At 40.4% G+C, this 22302-nt stretch overlaps 1 protein-coding gene across 1 annotated transcript in view; it reads right to left on the bottom strand.

The window, feature by feature from the left end:
* The window catches only part of SORCS1 (sortilin-related VPS10 domain containing receptor 1), a gene marked incomplete at its 5' end in the record, with an annotated part of 199449 nt that overhangs the window by 57760 nt on the left and 119387 nt on the right, over positions 1-22302 (bottom strand). The window contains 4 exons of the mRNA XM_009078866.1: positions 4150-4296; positions 8452-8631; positions 13551-13640; positions 16491-16609. Coding sequence (XP_009077114.1) covers positions 4150-4296; positions 8452-8631; positions 13551-13640; positions 16491-16609 — 536 coding nt within the window. The remainder of the gene's footprint in view (positions 1-4149; positions 4297-8451; positions 8632-13550; positions 13641-16490; positions 16610-22302) is intronic.

The raw sequence follows: 22302 nt of genomic DNA, 5'->3' as shown, positions 1-22302 counted from the left end.
TAGAAACCAGCTATTAGTTGCTGTCTCTGATCAGAAGGGACAAAGTATTATAACACAAGGATGAAGCTAGACACCATTCACAAACCTAGGGGGAGTCACAGTATTTGCTCACCTGCAATAGCACAAGGAGCAATGAAGAGAGACAAACACTTCCAAGAGAGATATTCAAAACATCTCACTTAGGTGCTTAAGTGAAGAAGCAAGAAGAGGGTCTTTGTCCTAAAATCCTTATAATCCATACAGACAAGACAAACAAAATGTGGGAGGGAATAAACAGATGTCTAGGGAAGCAAGGCACAGAAAAAATAAATTACTTGCCCAAGGTCACATAGGAAATTGGAGCTAGGAGTTTGGAGATAGGCCTAAAAATTGAATGAAGATTCTCCTGAGAATCATCCCTGTGTTTGAACCACTTGAAAGCTAATTGATCAACTCGCCTAGGCAGATGCCCATTTCTTGCAAGACAGAATTATTCCTCAGTTAACTACTTCACAGCACATGATAAGTATCAAACCAAACCAGCACCTTTAGGATATAATACCTTGGCAGCTATTTTATGAGGATTAAGTATATTCATCTCAGAAAACCAGTGGTATAAACAAGAAAAACAAATCCTTGGGATTACATGGAATTTCATTGCTTTCATCCAGGCACATTATTCAGAGCCATCTCACAAAAAAAAAAAAAAGAAATTCTTCGAGCTTTTTTGATAAAACCATCCTGTCAGTAGAGCGATGGCTCCGTCTGGCTCTCCTTGTGTTTCAACCAGACTCCTTCTTAACCTCCTCAGCTGCCAACTTAGCTGCTATGTACTTATTTCTGTTTTAACTCTCCCTTAGTTTAGGCTTAAAGACCAGACGCACAGAGGACACAGCGTTGCGCTTACAGGCTGGGGACCATACTGTCACTATGGGAAATGGCAGATCCCATTCTGCCAGCAAGCTGGAACATGCTTCATTCCCATATCCTGAGCTACTGCTGGAGACAATTATGCTAAAAACCAGCAGTGAGAAAGCAAATGGAGCAAGTATGGCAGCTAAGCTGGATGTACAACTGTCTATTAAGAATTCACTTAGCTATGCCATAAGGACAAGCAGGATCATGCCCCAAACAGTTATATGTAGAAGGAAAAGAAGAGGTGACATATGAAGGTAAAACATCTGGTGATGCAGACAGTGTGGCTAAAGAGGTGAGTGGAGTTTGTGAAGTGTTTAAATACTACAAATATGTAACACTGACAAGGAGCAGAATTGCTTCAGAGCGTGTATCAAAACTCCTTTTCTCCACATTTTCCCCCAGGAGAACGCCCTTATTGATCCCTGTCTTATTCCCAGGAACATACATTTCCAGTGCTTTTGATTCAAAAATTTCCCTACCATTCCCACCTTCTATGGTCTATTCTCTGTCACTTCTAGAATTCTTGCATTCTGTATTCTGCCTTCATCTTCCCCCACCATTAAGTATGAACTTCAAACAAGATTTTTAAATAGCTTGTCTCTCTCTTGCAGAATTGCTCTTTTACTTTGTGGGTTTGGTACATTTTCTGTACTTCTATCCTTCCCTTTCTATTTTAGGAAGACTGACTGTTCCTGTAAAAACCTAACAAGTTGGTTCAGTTCAGATTTCAGCTATTTGCTTTCTATCACATTAGCAAGTTGAGCACCGGAGACCCTACATGCTCAGCTGATGATCCCTGCTCCTCTACCATTCGACCAGCTTGTGACGACCTAAACATGAAGGAGTGTTCAGACAATGAAAGAGGACTCTTGCCTGTCTTACACAATGTTAGGGGAAGAGGAAAACTAAACATGGCTAAACATTCCTCTGGCCTTATTACAGGGAAGGACTGACTAAATTCCTTTCCGTTTTCCTTCTGGAAGGGCAAAGACTGAGCTACACAGTTCAAATCCACTGAGAATTTGTCCCTTAGCATCCTGAAATCATGGACCAATTTCTACAGATGCTCACAGATCTGAGATACCAACTCTGGCCCAAGTCACAGACTGTTTAAGAAGTTCAGACAAGATGAGAAGTCTACACTGAGCTTGCACAGGTGGAAGTAATTCTCAGAACAAGCACATGGTTGCATAGAGAACAAAATAAAAATGAGCCAGTGTTTAAATAGTGGTTTGTGCATGGTGGAACTTCAAGGATATAAATGCAACCCACAGAGAACCAAGAGTTTCTCTGGGTCAGTTCTCACTGTGTCCCTCTCAGTGCCCACATTCCACTCCTCCTCTTGACCCCTTGCCTGGCTTGTTCAAGTTTACAGTGAATTTACAGACTGAATTCCAGCTTGTTCAGCCACATTTGGTCCAGTTTTAAGTGAAGCTAACTGCATTCTCAGGTGCCCATGAGTATTGTAGAGATACTGTATGGACGGGAAAGTTTAAGGGAGCCATAACTTTCTGTCTCCACAAGAACCATCCAGGTCTGTTTTATACACAGTCATGTGACCACTCCATTATAACATGGATAACTACAGTGGCAGCATATCCCTATGGATAAAATACCCAATTCCTGCAAACAACTGTTCCATAAGGACCACACAGAGCAGTGTCACTGGCTCATTTATAACCACAATGGCAAGTCAGACTTCACTCGATCAGTGCACAACAATGCCAGAAAATCCCTCTTCTCAGAACTCAAACTTCAAATTTATGGAAAAAGAACAAAGTTTACTTCTATTGGTTTAATTGCCTGTGTGGCTTTTTCCCCTCTGCCTTGCCAGTCCCCTAAAATACTACTCTGTCATATCATATAATAAAAATCTTGGGTTTCTGATAAAATTGGTTCTAATTTGAAAAGGTATGGGGTTTTTACTGAATATGTTTGTTTGAGCTTAAACTAGATGATACAATCTATTTGAAACACAAACTCCTCTACACACAGTCCCTTCCAAGAAATTAAATTGCTTTATGTCTGCAAAGTTCTCTGGATGTTATCTTTTTAATTTTCACCTGATAGAAGAGTTCATTCAAAAATGCATTTAGGTATAATTTTTTAAAACTTTAAAGAAGAAAACAAACCCAAACAAATGTAGTCATAGTCTAAAATAACTCTTCTGTCTGACCTCCAGTCCTCCCCATTTATTTTTTCCAAACTGGACAGAAAAATGAAAGGCTTGCATTTTGGCTCAGTCAAAAAAATCAATTATCTGAACATCTTCAAATATTTATTCTTTGCTCTCGCAATAGTGCATGGCATTCAGTTAAGAGATTAGTGCAGCATTTAGCTACAAAATGTAATGCTCATTCAGATTCTAACAAACAGCCTCAAAATGAGAACATTATTTTTTTCAGACTGAAAACAACATGCAGATACAGGACAGCAGGAGGAAGAGCAGTATAGAGAGTGGCCCTGGTTCTGTCTGGAATCATGTACAAATTTGTGCTGTATGAATGCTATTGAGAATCCCAAAGACTGAGGTTCTGAGTATTTTCCCACCACTGTGGATAAGATTGCATCAGCTGAAAAATATGTCAAAATCAGCCTAAGCTTTCTAATTTGATAGAGATCTCCAATTCTATTCATATTGCTTATATTTCACTTTCCCTCTTGAAAACTGTTTGCATATAATGATGATTAAAGACTTAGCTGTACGTGGATCTATATCAATAAGTACAGAGATAGATAAAATATACACCAACACAAAGCTATACATATATTTGGATGAATGTGTCGATTCTCACTTCTGAGCTCAAAGAGAAAATGATAAATATTAATAAATATTAATGCCAACAGAGCAGCCTGAAAGAAATCAGAGCTCTTTTTCCCTTTGAGCCTGTCTCCAGTTATTAAGTGCTTTAAAGTTCCTGAGCTACAATAGCTCACGCCTCCCATCTAGTGTCCAGAGAATCAACTGCGCAGACACGGCACCCAGCTTCACCTGCTGTTTAAGCAGACACCATCAGTTGTGCAAAAGGAAGCTGATCCATGATGCTTTCTTTTGTTCCAAAAATTCTATTAAATTAGCCTAAATTACAACACCAGCTCTTGCAATACCCCCCGGCAGCCCAAGCCTGAAGTACTGCACTCCACGATCCACCCCATGGAGAGAGGAGCTGCCCTCTCATTCTTGTAATACCTGGAACAAACAGACTGTTCCTGGATATCAGCACCCACCACGTTCCCCCCTCAGGTACTTACTAGGAGACAGTGAATGGGATTTCCTCTCAGATCTGTGTCCGGAGCCTGCAACAAACTCCAGTCTCTCCCTTTATTGTAGGTGATGAAAGTTTTCACTTGGTTGTCAATCTTCTTGTTAGCCAAGAACATTCCCTTTATCCCTGCTACCTAGGAAAAATTGACATGGCTGAAAAATAGATTAAGTCAATGCAGGTTCTGTCCATGTGTCTCTCTCTCCCTGTCAAACCCAACAGGGATCTGGTGTTTGTGTCAGTGTGGTCGATGTCAGGGCAAGAATTGCCAAGGTACATCAAAGGAAGGCAAGCTGAGGTGCTGAGGAAAAGATAAAACCATCACAGGTGCAAAGGTGACAAACTGAAAAGAAAGCTTGTATTCCAGAATCAGCATGGGAACATGTCAAGATGTCAATAGCTTTATCCGTAGTGTGACAATCTCTCAACTGTGTAGGCATCCTTCCCCCTGAAAGATGAAATATGTACAGGGCAATTAATTGTCTCTTGCACAGCAGCAATTTTGGCCTTGCAAAGGAAACAGCAACACACAGACAAACTTGCAGTTCAATGCTTCTATTCTCATACAACCTGCTTAAGACATTTCATCTAAGGGTCCCAATGTGTTTCATAATTACCAGTGTTTCAATAGGATAACTTGGAGCACAGAGGTACTTTTGTATTTTGAGGAAACCAAAGCACTGGTGACTCAAGCAAGGCCACCCAGAATGCTAGTTATATAGCTAGCAATGAGATCCTCATCCTTTTATTTTTCCTGGTGTTTTACCCAACAGCTTAACTCCATAGACCTGCAGGAGGATTTTGTAAAATGGCACTAACAGATTCACATTGGAACCAAGCCCGAAAGTATCTTAGTGTGGAGAAAAAAAGTCAGCCTCAAACCACAACTCACACTGCAGAATGTTCCCATCTTCTCAGCACACTGAAAATCAATAGCCCAATAGCTGCTGCAGCTAGAGAATGAATTTGTTAGGCTGTCATTCTGCAATCTGAGTGCTGCAATAAAAAGGGAAGTGAAATCAGGAGGAGGGGGAAAGTGAGAAACTTTCTGGCTTCCAACAAGTCTGTTCAGTCATACACCCCATCTCTTATGATATAGAACTAGCAGACAGAATCATTCATTGGGAATATTCCTTAAATTGCATTACATGGCAAACGGTTACACAGCAGATTCAGAGCTTTTTTCAGCACAACTGATTTAATTATGTGCCTGGATTTGGATGTTACAGCTATCAGTGAACAGGACCTTAGTGCACATTTAGTCACATGCTGTGAGACTACTAGTGTGCAGTGCTTTGGACAGTACATTGGTGTACTTAGTCATTCAGAATTGCACACTCCTGCTTCAGCAATGGTACTGGATTTCATTTGAAGTTAACAGAGACTTCCATATGACTTGCTATAATGGGCAATAGCCTTTAAATTAATTAGTTAACTAATTTATTGCTGATATAAGCAGAAAAAAAAGTGAACATTTTCAATTTCTTAGCTGGATTATTTGCTCCTACCCAACTAAGTATTTCAGGATTTCTTTGTTGCCGTAGAAAGGCACCCTGAAAAGACAAGGGTACTCTGTCTCCCAGTGATATTGCATGAATAGTCAGGGCTGGAAAAATAACACAGTTCTGCCTTTACTACCAGAGGCCAGAGCCTATAGTTCCATTTGTACTGTGCTTTGTTGTTGTCCTGAAATAGTTCTATTATATAGTCCCTGTGAAATAGTGGCCATAAATGATTAAAGAGCATTTTATATATCAGGTGATAAATGTGTTCTGAAATCCTGTGAATTTTGCTTTTTATGATTCTAGTCATGGGCTGGGGATCAGAATCCTTCCCTGAGAAAGCAAAGTGTAAGTTATACTGTCAGTCTTGGATAGCTTTATCTTCAAAAAAGACTGCACGCACTATACGTGCTTCGGTACTCTCAGGAGGAAGAGATACACCTATTGCAATACACCTATTGCAAATACACAGTTATGACACACACAGTGACCTGTTCATCCCTGCTGTTCATACAGTCATGGCACAGAAAGACCCATGCAAGTGAGTGCATGCAGTGGCCAGCAAGAAAAGCACTCAATCAGCTCCCACACAGGAATTGTTAGACAATCCTCACCATCTGGAAAACATTGTGTGCAGATACAAATGCTGGTCTACAGTTTAAGAAAGATTCATACAAGACACTTGAACACACAGCTCAAAAGACATTCCCCACTGCTGATCACCACCTTCACACATCAAACACATAGTTCTCATCCAAGATACATACTGAAAAAAACCAACAAACCAGTCCCAGAGTGATAGGCCTATATACCATAGCTATAGACACATCTCCTCACAAGTCTATTATCAATTCAGGCATGATGGATTCCCACAGACAGGGCTCTCTTGTTGCAGACCAGTCCAACAAAGCCAAGAGAGCCATACCACATCATTGAAGAGACACAGGAAATAGAAAGGGCATTCAGACCCAATGATCAGTTCTTCCCTTTCTCTAAGAGATGGTCTCCAGTATAGTCCTTTTGTGAAAAGAGAACTCAAGGAGGCACCCTGAAAGAATTTTTATTTTGTCTTTGTATCCAGTGCAAATGGATGCAATGCTGCTGTTGAGCAGCATTGAGCAGATTTATCCTTGATCTAGAATCAGTTTAGGAATTACAAACCTATCCACTACAATGCAACCAGAAGAACTGACTTCTGGCACATGACAAACATGCATATAGTCACATGCACTTTAAACAGGCCTTTCTCCATCATCTTCATAAATAATTGTGCTTTTCTACATCTACTGCTGCCACCACAGAAGGACTCATTTTGCAATCTTTCCACTTCCTTTTAGCTCATCTATGGAATTTTCTTCTTCTCTAGTCTTCATCTCTTTATCCCTAAAGCACTCATTATTTGCAACAATCTGGCTCAGAGAACCACATTGGCTGGCTTTTTGTTCCCTTCCAGCTAGAACATCAAACTGAAAGGAAGGTTTGTGCCAGGTTCAGTGTCAGCCAATATTCTTTCTATCTAGATAATCAGCAGATATGACGCTGTAAGTCTGATTCCATCAATTTCAATCCAGGTTCCTGTATGGTATCAGTTGAATAAAACAAAGCAAAAGCTTTTCTTCCTCCCCTGGGATGTAGGACACCTTTACATAATGCAGTAAAACTGCTTTCTGAACTGACAGTAATCAAAGGCAACAGTTTTTCCATAGGCTGCCAGTCCTGCAGAGAGATTAAAGAGTAAAAAATGTCCAAATTACTGAAATGGCAGTGCCCTTCCTCCTACAGTTCATCTGCATTGATGTACAACACTTGGGCTCTCTGTTTGGACAATTCAAGGTGGTTTCCAAGTAAAGGGCAGCTGAAGGAAAGATAAATAGCAGAGCTAATATTCGGATAGTGAAGAGGAAATACAGAAAATATCTTCATTTTCAAAGGAACTCAGATCTAGTTCATGACCTTTATTCTAAATGGTCAGAAAACACCCTAGAGGAGACCTGAAGAGAAACTGACCCTGAAAACAGCAGCTGAGGACTGAATTTCTCCTTAGCTGAGTGCTGTCTCCAGAGGTAAAATAGGCAGCAGAGCAAGAGATGTAGAAGGGCACATTGTCATAGAAGATTGGCCTTTTTACAGGTGAGCTAAGAAGAACATACTTGTTTAGAAATAAGCCCAGGGGTAAAGGGGACATCAAAATGAGGTAGGAGAGCTTTCATGCTCAGGGGATAGCCCAAGAGGGCATATCTATAATCACTTAAGTTCCTAGCGAACTTAAAGTTAGTCCAAGCTGACAAAGGTAACAAACACAGCTGAAAACTGCTGTGTCTTCTTAACTTCTAAAACAAGAGATTAGACCATTAGAAATGCAACAAAAATTGGAGAATGATGCTATTCAGACTGTTGGGAGCTTTCAGAGCCATAGAGACAATGTGGGTCCAAAGCAGGATTTTGGCAGACAAAGAGTTTCTCTTAGCAACCAAATGAACTACTCCACTACATTCTCCTATGCATGAAAGAGCCATGTGCTCTTCTTCACCTGAGAGGAATACCTTGGCAAATACAGCAGTGAATCTGTATAGCTGGGCCTAAATTCAACATCTCTGTAAAACCTGGCCCTGAAACTCAGCCAACTGCACAGAGTGTGTTAAGTAATAGGAGGGTTAAACTATGTGTTTAGTCACTTTTTGGCTTTGCTGTTCACATACATATTATGAGACTGATGTGCAAGAAGGAAACGGTAGTGGCATCATGTGAACTCCTGAGATAGAAACGGGATGTTTGGTGTTATGACATACCTCATAGAGGTCAATCATCACATTCCCCTCCAGCCCTTGACTACTCTTGACATTTTCCAAGGCCAGGGTGAAGTAGATCCCTCGGGTGTCGGAGATGTACAGATTGTATGTGTCATTCTGGTTCCACTCTTGTACAGCTGCAAACACCTGATTCTCATCTGTGCTGATAACATGCATGTCCTGGGGAAAGAAAAGAGAGGGAGGTTACTAGAGGGAGCTCTGCACTGTCACTTCCAAGGGCACCAAACTAGATGTGGAAGAGCTAGGGATATATTTAGGCTGGTGTTTAATCGAAGACTGTAGACAATAGTGCTGTAAGTGGGTAATTCCATCCAGGAATATTTTACAAAGCAATAATTAACCGATGAGGTGTTAATTGAACATTTACATTGGCAATACAGTGTTATACAGTAGCACTTTCACCCTCCTTTCATTTTAAAGAGTATTTTGTCTGGGGTGTAGGGAGGGTTGTTTATTTGGAGGTTTTTTTTCTTTTGGCACCTGAGTGATTCCACTTGTGATTGTGGAATCACAGATATTAAAAAAAATTAGAGTGTGGTTTGGTTTTTTTTGCTTCTTGCTGAGCATTCAGAAACCAAGTATGCTTGGGAAGTGATATAAGGAGTATCTAATGGTTTAACATCTGCAGCCAGTGCTGCTATTATCTACTGTTTCTAATGAAAGTGTGGACTAGAGTCAAGGCTCTGGACCACTGTACTAAACACCAGACCCCAAGAAATAAAAGAGAAAAACAACCTTAATTCTCACTGAAAAGAACAGAATTGCAGTTAGACTACTAGTGTTATGAGTGAGGTTTTGTTTTACTGTGTTCTGTGTGTTACAGCAGGTAGGAAGCATAAAAAGATTGCATAATTACAGGGAAAAAACAGAAACTATTGAACCTGATTCCATCTTTCAATGCCTGGAGAAATAATTATCCCATGGAAAAAGCCACCAAAAGAGAGATTATTACATTGAAATTCCCAGGCTCTATCTGCCCAGCATGGGCACCCTGAGTTCTTTGGTGCCAGAAAAATCTGGGGGGGTAGGAAAAGAAATGCAGATTTCTTAGCACCAGGTGATTCCCAGAAGACTCAGCTGTTCTCTCTGCTTTGGGCAGATATCCCAAAGTTATTCTGCTACCATGAATCTCAGCCAGGGCTTTCTATATGCAAAACAGGGAACTCTATCAGAAAATATACTCTTTGGAAGCTGATGCCACTTCTTCCCTCTGTTAATAACAGTCTTTGACAATTTACTATCTTGTGGCTTTTTAAGGAGAATTAACACTTCCAGATGGGGCCTTGTAATGTACAGATAAAAATAATATAATGAAGAAATTTGATCTATGAAAAGTGGATTCAGCATGGAGTTGAGATTCAGAACAGCTGTTTGTTCATCCAGATCTGGATCTGAATACAGAGAGGATGAATATGCACTTGATTTACTTGCTTCTTTGCACTGGAGAAATCACATCCCAGAAGATGGGCTGGTTTTGTGGAGGAACAGATTGGCTTAAATCCTGAGGCAATAGGAAAGGCAATATAAGTTCTACTGCCTTCTACTAATTTTGGCTGTGAATAGACATCCTTTCTAAGCTCCAGCTGTGCTAGTAGAAGCTACTGCCACAGCTGTTTGTCTGAGGCTCCTTATTTCAGATTGCCACCCTAGTCAATCTGCTGGTAGATCTACATGAGTTGGTGTTCCCAATGTGCTTCAGGCAATATTGGCTAGCACAGCTCTAATCTCAAATTTTAACTCCTGCATATGTACACACATGGGCAGACCTGTCTATTTAAATATAGACAGAGATTATATGTAAAACTTGTTTTGTCTGCTGAATGTACCATTTCATTAACTTACCATTTCAATCAATAGTTTTGTAATAACTAGGGGAGAAAGGCAAAAAGATATTTTGATCAGCACCAGAGAAAATTAAAGGCCATTTCATGAATACTTAAAAAGCAAATAAGTACATTTATTCACGAGATACTTCCTGAGTTTGATCAGATCAGGCTGTAAGATGCAAGCCTAAAGAAGATTCCAGTAAGGCTAAAGGAATTTAAGCCTGGGGAAGTGGAGATTGAGACTCAATTGCCATAATATATATTGTGCAGAAAGTCAAAAAAGGCGACATTCCAACTGTTTTCCTTTGGGGATCAGTTAACTCTTCCTCTTAATATGGTCTTGCCCAATAGATGCAGCAACAATGACAGAAAAGGATCAGTATATGGACATCAAACAGGTCTTTGACCAACATCAGGATTTTTCTTGTTTCCACACTGGTAAAATTAATATTAATTACCATATCACAGTCACTTTTTTTTGGTTTTTTTTTCAGGATGGTTGATTTTTTTGTGGGAAGGAATAATACAAAAAGACAGTCTTCATCTTGATATGGAACAAGCTCTTTACAGAGATGGAAGAAGAGAAGAATACGAAACACTGCACCTTTCTCAACCACAGGTCATCGTCTTCAGGGGCTCCCCATGCATCTGTGTGCTAAGACCCTGAGATTTTTTCTGTCTGTTCCAGCACATAATGAAAATACATTAATATGCAGTTCTACTATCAGTCCCTCTTGCCTTTCCAAAGACAAAAGAAACAGCATGGTGCTGTACACGGGTTTGATCAGGTATCTGCTCAACTGACTAAAGGCCAAGGCTTTCTGAATCACTAAACATGTGTCAATTGCCCTTTTTGCATTTGGTCAGGGAACTTTTCTTCCTGGCAAGCTAAAGAGTAGGGATGTGTAATGCCTGTTTTATTCTGACAATTAGTAGGGCTGTCAGCTCTTTTAAGGTCTGTATTTAAGGAATTCTTTTTCTGGTCACTGCTTCTTCCATCATGATGTGCATCCTGAGGCTGAAAGAAGGTGATGAATTTAAAAGAGAGGTACTATATGCACCCATCCCATCACTATTCAGTCCAACACCAGTTAAGACAGCCTTATTAAAAGAGAAATTGCTTGGCTTGCTTCAGTATTCTCACATGTCTGCCCAGCACATTGGTCTACAGTGGAGTAAATGTACTCTGTATCTACATTTCAGGTGATTATTATGAGTGACACTACAGTCTGTGACAGAGCCCACATTGTGGTGCTGTCATACAGAATAGGCACTATCAACCTACAGATCAATGTCATTGCAAAAATTACCAGATGACAACAAAGATTATTTACAAGGTTAACACAACCTGTATTCACATACACAGGCATCTGCTTGTATGGGAGAGAGTTTCAAGTTCATTTAGGTTTTTAATCAAACTAGCTGCCAGGCTGTTAATGTCAACAAGAATAATATTTTAGTTTTGATTTGCTGTAGGCCATCCTGCCCGAGCAGCAGTATCACCTGCCAAAGCTGCCTGCCATCACACGCCTCCAGTTTAAAAAGAGTGACATGCAAAGACAAAAAAAAAAAAAGGCTTGATATTTCCATCTTCGATTCCAGAAGTCACTTAGTGCTGTTTATCATATTTGGCCCCTCTTTCTTAGCTGAAGGAGATAAAAGAGAATTTGGGCATAAAAGAAGCTGTTTGTTTCAATTCCTTGAACTGCATTCTTCTTAGAAGTGACTATGTTGCTTTGATAGCAGCCTCCTAGACAGCCACAGCTCCACTGTAGCTCTTTCCAAGCCAAATGTATCTCTTCAGCCTTTGAAGTTATTCCGAGATTGTGACAAATCATCTTTCTTTGGGTCAAATAACATGAATATATTGCTCCAATTCCTATTCTCTGAGAACACATTGCAATTTTATTGTAGTACATTTTCCCTGGCTCTCCAGAGATCTCTTTGAGAAGGTGGACAGAAAACTAAGTGTGGGATAAAGGAGATGAGTTTAAAGCAAACGGTCTCTCTGCAGATGGTCTAAATCAGCTGTAAATGACAATTTTTATTTGGGTTTTACAATAACCATTCTAAGATGCAAGTCCTCTGCTAAGGGGTCCTTCAAATAACATCTGTTTAAATTTCCTCTGAATTGACAGAGTAATTTCATCCTGCTTGGACAGGAAGTTTCAACTCAACCTATTTTTAAATGTGACTGAAGATTTTGGGGCAGACCACAGGTCTCGTGTCAGAGCTAAGAAGATCTCATGGTTTCTGGTATGGTACTCAATGCCCTGTAAGCTGTGTTTTCAGGAGGTGTAAACAGGAGCAAAGGCTACACAGCAGAGTAGGCAAGGTATGGCACTGAAGGCCTGGGTTTGAGCTGCAGTCTGTTTATATGAAGGTCACACAGTCAATACACTATAAACAGGTCACTTGGGTTGAGGAATCAAAGACAGCCAGCTGTGATATTAGCCAAACAATCTCTTTGAATATTTCCACCTACAAAATCTAATGTACTTTCAACTTCTAGGAACAGGCTGACCTTGTGCCTTTTTTTCATTTGATAATCCTTGCTTAATTTCTGGGAATGCATCTGTCTTCAGATGTTAGACCTCCTATAGAATCCATGGGATCATTTACTACCTTTGAGCTTAAATTTTATTGATGATATCAAGAGTGAAAAGGCCAAAAAGAAAAAAATCCTGTCTTTGTTAAGAAGCCATTAGGACCCCAGCTGCAAAATGGTGGTTTCTCCAAAATAGAACTAACATTTTATATAGGTCTTTTAAAAAATTCAGCTCCACAAGGCAGAAATACCCTTTCAAGCTCCAATGCTAATTCACCATTGCTCTTAATTAGGGAAGATACAGAGCAGACACACAAAGACATCTCTTTGCTTGGTTTCCATTAAAATCTGCTAATGAGGCAAAGCACAAAAAAAACCCAACCCCACACAAGACAGGGACAGGAGAGGGGAATTTTTTAAAAAAAAAAAAAAAAAGAAAAAGAGAGAATCCCCTCCAAAACTTAATTAACTAACCATGGGCTAATTGACACGGGCGGTAGTATCTGTCTACATTTCATGCTGATGTCCTTGACTAGCCAAAGTGCTGACTTTTGGTTTTAGTCCTTTCTTGCTTGCAAATGTTCTGTGAAACAAGAATGGTGTTTTCACTCATTGCATGTAATCTTGTAGCCAATTGTGTTGGATTCAATATTTTCTGTAGTGTCAAAATATCTGTAGACTACATTCTAGCAAGAGCAACCTACCTTAGGCAAGGAGTACTTTGGCAGCTTCATCTGTGCAAATGGGTTCCTCCTATAAGAAACGTAATAATGCGGTCTTCCTCCTGATGTCAACTAGGAGAGAAGCAGAAAAGTTATCATCAGGGAGAACATCAAACAAAAGATGTTAAGAGAAATATCACAGTGTGGTGGTAATGACTTAAAACTGCAGTACTGTTACAGCTGATGAAGAAACATTGATCCAATGGACAGTGGCTGAAAAAGAAAACAAGAGGAATCCCATTTTCTGCAAAGAGAGACAAAAGCCAGAATTTCATGTAAGACCTGGGAAAAGTGACTTCACTTGAGCCATTATGTCACCAGCTGATACCACAGGTCTCCTCTGCATTACCACAAAATTGTCTGTTATTTGCTATCTGCACATCTGCTGTGTCGGCTGTTGATTAGATCAGCAGATTGGCAGACATGAGGTTTGGTTTCTATTTCTGTTCCCATCTTTGGTTCCTGTGTGGCCCTGTGCAAGACACCATAGGTATCTGTTATGAGATCAGCTGAGCAGTCACTGCTATGGAAGGCAGGAGAAGCTCAGTTGATTTGACATTTCTGTGAATCTGGTCATTTATCTAAGGGCATAAATACTGATGGCAAGACCTCAAAAATGCTGGGTTAGAGCAATGTGAGGTATCACTTTCTACCACCTGTTAAAGGATGGAAAAAGAAAGAAGAAATAGCTGTCAATTTTATCCGGCTTCCAGTGCTGCTGAAGTATAATCAATGTTTGTAAAGTACTTTGAAATCCTTGGATGAAAGACACAGAAGAACAAATATTCCAAGGGATTCTCTGTGCAGAATTTTGCTTTAATTGCTTGATATCTGAACTTATCAAGACCTTTCTTTAATAGTAAGTGTATTAAAATGCACTGCAGTAGTTTAAAATGCATGATACACAGATGTTAGGTTCATATCGCATTGAGTAAAATAATCACTATTTCTTATTCTGAAGTTCTCCAATATTTTTTTAAGGCAGCTGGGCAAACGTTAGGGGAAGCAAAGCCAGAAGCATTGTTTATGAGAGAGTGAGTTTGAACATAAAACACAGTTTAGTGAGAAAATAACCACCATTCCCTTATCCTAGTGCTTTTAAGCCTACAAATCCTCATTCCAAATGGCTTAGTTGCAGAAAAGCTAGACAGAGGTCAAGGAAGGTAAGGAAGGCTAGAGGAGGGTGTTCATCTATTCTTCCAAGCTTTTACAGCCTAGTACAGGGTTATTCCTCCTTTAAAGAACAGTGCCTGGGATAACGCAGGTTCCAGCATCAGCCATGATGCATTATATAACAGTTCCTTGCCAGCCATATAGATCCAGATACACATGTAGCCACTTGAAGAATTCCATTTTAAATTACTAGCCAACACTGACTACACAGAACAAAGCAGAGGTGGTTTCCAGGGATTACAATATTATTATTTCATCCATCAATTCTGGGGATTACAATATTATTATTTCAGACATAAATATCAATTATTAATGATTGGCAAGTGCTGCCTCTTTGGCTGGTTGTATTTATTATCCTAAGAAGTTTAAGAATTAAAATGGGAGCTTTCCAAATCCAAATATTACAGCATACCTTCCCAAACTGCATTACGCACATGAGTACATAGAGTTGTGCAAAGTCCCATTGGGCATTAAGGGGAACATGGTAAGAAGCTGCCTCTCCTTCTTACATGGTGCATCTAGCATGGAGGCAGAACAAAGTCAAAATTTGACATCACTGGGAACACTATACAGCAGTTTATGGACAGAAAAAGAAATGCATTAAAATACAAGGGCTATCCACAAAAGCAGACAGTCTCCCCAGCACTGACTTCAGATGAAGCAAAGAGGTTGGCTTCTCCACAGCATGTAATAACATGAGGTCAGAACAGAGAAGACTAACAATCTTGAAAAGCACAAAACCAAGGCATCAGTGATGAAGCAATGAATCAATTCACATATGAAAATAAATACTCCAGCTCCCATGTCACTCTTGCACAATGACAGTCATTCTGAAATAAGAGAGCATGGCTAAACAATGATGCACACCCCTGTTTTCCTTAGCACATAAACATTTCATTTTTGCCTCAGACATACTAGGCATAAAAGCTATTCTGGAATGTATGTCCTAGATTTATTTGTGGATGATTTACGCTGATGTTTAAGACTGAGTTCATTAAGTGAAGGCAATTAGCAATCAACTCACCCCATGTTTTACGGTCCCCTCTCTTCCCTCCCCTTACAAGCGTGGCAGAATGTAACCTGTCTAGAAGCCCAGTTTAGTCCTAATGCTTTCCAGTTCACCTCCATGTTCCCTTCAAATCTGTTGTTATTTTTGTCCTCTTCAGCTGATATCAAATGGACACTGGCAGCAGCCTAATGTAACCCACAGTGGTTCAAATCTATTCACCAGCTCTCACCTGAAACACAGTTTGGCTGAGTACATCTCATCTTCAGCCTTTTCATTATAATCACAATTGAGGCATAACAATAAGGCCTGATTACTCCTCCCTTGGTGCTTTCCCTGCCTCCCTCCCTCCTTTTCTATTTCCCTCTCATGCTCAAAAAAGCTTTGGTCTACTCCCTTGTAATAGCAGATGACTGACAATGCCACTTCAGCTGGGGGGTTAAAGCAGTAATTCAAGAGTGCTGATGACATTGCAGGGAGTGGCACAGAACACACCAGCACATATGGTGCATACTCCAGGCAGGAACTCTGCGGCCCTACAGTGACAACATATTAGAGGTAAAAGGAACACTGTTAGCATTGTAACAAAGTGCTACAATCCACTCAATGTCTTTATTATTACATCCAATGTTATCTGATTAGTTGCAAGCTAACACACATGCACATACACACAAAGGAATGGAAGAAAAAATAATATAGAATAATATAAAATAGTATAAGCAAGAGTAGAGGATGTTCTGCACCTGAACAAAGACATAATCGCCCTGGACGATCAGGGAGTTATGGTCAATATAGCCTGGAAAGGGTTTACTGCGAACGGCTTCACTGCAGTTCTGCATTTTGCAGGTGATGTATTGGGCATCTGAAAGAAAAGAACAAAAACAACACACTTGAGATCCTGATTCTTCCTACTGTCACAAAACTATTTGCTGAGGTAGCATTTTTGCTTCCCAGACTCATGTGACATGAATTGACAGCATCCATTCAACATCACACAACATTCTTTCCCTTACACCCTTCATAAATTCATCCTTGATTACTTTCTTCCTTTAAGTTCCTTCCCTCTTCACCTGCCTCAGCCTCCCATTATTTCTTTTATTCCACTCTGGATCAGACATCAGAGCTATACATTTTTGCCAAGTGAGAATCCAGCATAGCTGATCTGATTACTCTCTGTCATTATTGTGGTTCCATGCTGGAAATATACAACAGGTAGCATTTGAAGGTGGCACAACACAATTTTTTGTGGATCAGGTCTAACAGAAACCTAGCAAAGGGAGTATTATGCAGTGCAGTAACCTGTCCTGCTGTGTTTACCTGGATGCTACCCAGGCTTAAGCTTAAAGCAAGGAACCGAGCAAGGGAACAAAGGTTGCAAAGGACCCTTTACAGAGGCAAAAGCTGCCGAAGTCCTGTGACTCCCAAAGTAATTATGGGTCTGAAGGGTTGTGTCTATGCAGTGGGACAGGTATCCCCTGTGCTGAGTCTCAGCAGTTTCTCTGTCATCCCCATGGTGTGGGACTTGCTGCAGAGCATGACAGCTTCTCCATGGTCATGTGCTGAGTTTTAGAACATGGCCAAAGTCCAGATGTTGGACACAAGCAGGATGACACCTTCAGAGGATATATGTCCTATAGCATCACCAAAGAACATCTTCTACGATGCACCTTTGTATTTCCCACAGCACTTACACTCTGCAGCGTAATTCAGATCACCTCAGAAAGTAACTCAGACCACCTCCTGTTCAGAGGTTTTACAATGACAGTGTAGGTAGATGGACTCTGGCAGACCTGAGAAATCATTCCATAGTCTTTTGAAACTAGATGGTCTAGAAGTTTCAAAGTAAAAGGTCTACATGCAGCCATCAATCTTGCAGCCATGAAAGCCATCTCATCCACTGCCACCATGTGGCATGTCCTCATCTCCTGTTCTCAAGCAGTGCAAGGTGCTCATCTCATAATCTATCACCTGAAGACAAATAACTTGAATTTCTTCATGTTGGTAATTTATCTTAGAATACAGGACCAGATCCTCAGTATTCAATTTGGACTCTTTCAGATCAATTAAGAATTTGCACTCTGTTTAATGACAAACCTGATCTACAGGAAGAAGGATTTAGGCATTTTAGCATTAGTACTTACATGACAGTAATGCCACATGGCACCTAATGTTAAAAGTGATTCTAATTGTTTCCCTCAGAGAGGTGCAGCCACTTGTTTGATATAATTATCACCTTCTGATCAGAGAACTAGCATTTTACACTGCAATAGAATTGGCTGGAATTTTACCATCTCATATTTAATCTTAGTTTTAATTAAAATCCATCACTTGATATTTCTTTCCTTGCTTCTAAGGGCTGTTGACTTCTGCTTGAAACAGACATGCAGGGCAACGAACCTTCAGGAAAGTCTGATGAGGGATGATTTGACCCTGGCATTTGCAGAGTTCTTGGAATATATAAAGTGCTAAGTATTATTAGTCACTGCCATTTGTAACATTTTATGCTTTTGCAGCTCACTGCAAAACATTAATGAACACAGCCTGGACAGCATGATCGAAATGCATTTCCTTTCAGAGGGACATGATTTTTTCCACATTAGCCACAAGAGGGCAGGGAACGACATAATTCCCAGCCTGCTCATTTGAGTGAGCTCAGGAAAATTCCCTTTCGAGAGCCATTCAGCCCTCTGTCCCTCTACGTCCAGGAAGGAGGGGGACAAGGGGCCAAAGCCTCCTCCACCATCCAGTAGTATAGTGTTGTGGACCATGTCCCCTCGTTATAAGACAGAGAATGAGCACGCACCTTCTCCCTTGCAACACAGCCAATTCCCACTCCTCCTGTTTAATCCAATCCATTGTATCACGAAGGATAGCCTCCACCCCCACCACACCTGCCCCAAATTCATAGTGTCACAGAATGGTTTGAGTTGGAAGGGACCTTTATGCCCTGCTGCAATGAGCAGGGACATCTTCAACTAGATCAGGTTGCTCAGAGCCTCATCCAGCATGACCTTGAATGTCTCCAGGGATGGGGCACCTACCAACTCTCTGGGCAACCTCTGCCAGTGATTCACCACCCTCAATGCAAAAATCTTCCTTATATCTAGTATAAATCTACCCCCTTTTCGTACAAAAGCATTACCCCTTGTCCTATTGCTACAAGCTCTGCTAAATGGTTTGCCCCCTTTGTTCATATAGGCCTTCTTTAAGTGTTGGAAGGCCACAGTAAGGTCACCCTGGAGCCTTCTCTTCTCCAGGCTGAACAACCCCAGATCTCTCAGCCTGTTCTTACAGGAGAGGTGTTTCAGCCATCATCTTTGTGGCTTCCTCTGGACTCACTCCTACAGGTCTAAATCTTTTCCTGTGCTGAAGGCTCCAAAGCTGAATTCTGTACTCCAGGTGGGGTCTCTCATTCTGTATCAAGAAGGTTCCTGAGTGAGGCAGTTCTGAGCTTAAACAAAGGAGCCTCAGTTGAAATGGATGGCCCTACTACCATCCTAGCTGTTGATAAGACTGGGTGGCTTTTCATACATGGAAATGAACCACCCAGCACGGAGATACACAGGATCAGACCTCTGTTTCATAGATTGGTTCCTTTGTAGGTTTTTTCCCCCACCATCATTGTCTCCTTTTACTTCCACAGGCACACCAGCTGTGTGGGACACACTACAAAGAGACTGCAGTGCTGTATTACTTCCCATGCAAAGGGGTTACCTACACTGAGAGCACAAGGAGGTAACGGGATGCTGGCAGCAACCAGCAAAGAAGATTAAGGAATCTCCTCCAGAAGAGATTTTAAACAGCAGGCCAGGTTGACATCCATTAGAGGTGACTGAAGTTCTTTTGATCCTGTTTTAATGGAGGAATGGAGACTATGCCTATTTCTGCAGTGATCACAGGAGTCTGTGCAGCAGTGATTGTACCATTGATGAAGATTTACTAAGGCAATTCCTGTGAACTTTTACAGTGCAATTCTCCATGGCTTCAATTCTAAAATGCCAGTAATAACTACTAAAGGGCAGAGCACTGAAATTGCTTAAGCTAATCTCCCAAACAGCCAAACCCTGAGATGTGCACAAGAAAAGCTCCCTCTGCTATGGGAGAGAGGAAGAAGGAAAAGCAGGCTTCTTGCAGTGCCTGGATCCCTCTTTTTTTCTAGAGGAAGATTTTCTGTGCTCACATTAACTCAAAGATTTTTATTTTTTTTTGTGCCATTTGATTCTCCTGGACATTTTATGTGATTCCATTGGTGGAGGTTCGTAATTTAGCATTAATTAATGTCAATTAATGCATTCAGTTGCTAAGCTCTGGAATTAATTTCATTAGTTTTCCTGCACAGATGTTTTCCCTGCCATAGGTAATTAGGACATTATGCTTTTCATTTCCAGAACCCTCACCTCTAACAGCAGCTGCTGTTTTTAATATACAACAACAAAGTCACGCTGTGCCTGGAGAAAAGAACATAGCAACTCCCAGCTCTTACACCCCCAGACACTTTGATTTTGACAGGTTTAGACACCCAGAGTAGGATTCTTCTCAGGGAATGGCAGCTATTTCTAAAAAGGAAGCAAGAAAAGTCACAGAACACAAGAATGCAGGAGACATCTTGTAAGGGAAACCTCTGACAAAATTAATCTGTTTCAGTGGTGAAAGAGAATTGCAAATGCTAACACATAGCAAAAGTTAAGAGCCAGAGGGATTTTGTGCCATGAAATATTTTAGTATTTTCTGTTTAGCTTGAGCTCCATGCTAATATGTTCTCAAGGGAAATGGATCCAACTTGTCCCAGAGACATTTCTTGGCTCAGTTGGTGGAGATGGAAGGTTATTCGTGGTTACTGGAGGTTGGTGAGCTTCTGCAAAAGTACACAGGAGAGTTTTAGATCCCTTCCAAAAGCAGAGCAGGACTTTCTTCAGGATATTTTTTGGCTGACTGCTATTTCAGATGACATATCAAACCCTAATATATACTGCCTTCTAGTCTAAGTTTGCATGTATATCATTCAAAAACCTTATTTGATCACAAGGAAAGTCAGAAAATATTCACTGTACTCACTGCAAATGGAATGTTTTTGTTTTTCTTGTCTTTAATTCATTGAGGAATGTGTCCTTCTCTCTACAAATAAACCCACTAAGGACAAATCAGGAGTTTATGTAAAGCATATCCACATTATCTATGATTTGTTTCTCTTCCACATTTTCTATGGAGTATCTCAGTTCAACTTAGACATTAGGGATAGTTTCTGCTTTTAAAGGATGACTGGCATCCTGTAACTAATGAACCATAAGAACATGGTAGTAACATATGCCACTGAAAGGCGCAGGCCTGTAACCCTTCTCCACCAGTGACTAATAATACAAGTCTAGAAAAGGGTATAAGAATTTTGTCCAGGTGCCTTAGTAGTCCAGGTACACCGTCAGCATTCACAATCAATGGCAATGAAATGCAAAATTTAATTAATTGTTCTCCCATACTTTAATCTTTCTACCCCTTTTTTTTTTGAGAAACACACAAAATGATTGCTCTTTATCCATTTCCATCTGGTCTGAATGTTGATTTGTGGAACATTCATGGTATGGGAATATGCTCACAACTCTCCAGGACTCAGCAAGTACAAAGCAATTAACCAGTAATGAAGATCAGTGAAACGAAACCATCCCATTTACTAACTACTCACAAATCTGGTTTTATCCTGCTGCTACTCTTTCTTCATTACATGTCAGCACCAGGAATCTTCCTTTACATGAGGAAGTATATCCTCTGCCATTTCTGGCATAAAGCTATAATTAGAGAAACTAACAGATGTCATTCTCCAGGACAAATCCTAATTATATTCAGGAAAAACACTCATGACAATCAGGGAAAAAAAATATCACTGCACAGGTTTAGGGCACTATGGAAATTAAGTCACCACTCCAGCTATATTAGCAAGAGACTGTCAGGCTAGTTTGTCATTTTTTCCTCAACAGTGATTATTTTATTTCTCCTAGGAATTTTCTGTGAAAACAGGAATTAAAGTCCTAGCACAACTTTGTGATTCAGACACTAGCAGCCAGATGCTTAGTCCCTGTTGATCAGCAACCAGAACATGTCTGCTGCCCCCAGGTGAGACTTTGGTCTTACCTTCATCACAGTGGCACCTTAATTACCTTTCGATAGAAGAGCTGCTGTGTAAATCAGGACAGCAGAAGAAAGAGCAAAGGAAACAAAACTACTTCTTAAATACCAGAAGCTCTCTAATATTTTGGCAGCATATTAGAAAACCCCTTAGCTTCTTTCATCCATGCTTTCAAAAAAAATTTACATGAATTAAAAACTTTACTCAAAATCATATATATCTCTATGCTTATCTACATAAGCAAATGCATGCCTCATAAATGTAACAGCTGGTTTTCCTGACTTGCATTTATAGAAACTGTCCTTTAGACAACCTTTGAGTCAGTTTTGCCATTCTTTGGAGGCCAGTGGGTATCCAGTTAGCCTTCAAATGCCTTGCAGGAATCCATCTTTCTAATTCTCATCAACAGTCTGGATTCCTCAATAGGCATCACCTGA

Source organism: Acanthisitta chloris, unplaced genomic scaffold, assembly GCF_000695815.1.
Source record: "Acanthisitta chloris isolate BGI_N310 unplaced genomic scaffold, ASM69581v1 scaffold11127, whole genome shotgun sequence".
Classification (NCBI taxonomy): domain Eukaryota; kingdom Metazoa; phylum Chordata; class Aves; order Passeriformes; family Acanthisittidae; genus Acanthisitta; species Acanthisitta chloris.
This window is presented reverse-complemented; position numbering and strand designations above follow the sequence as displayed.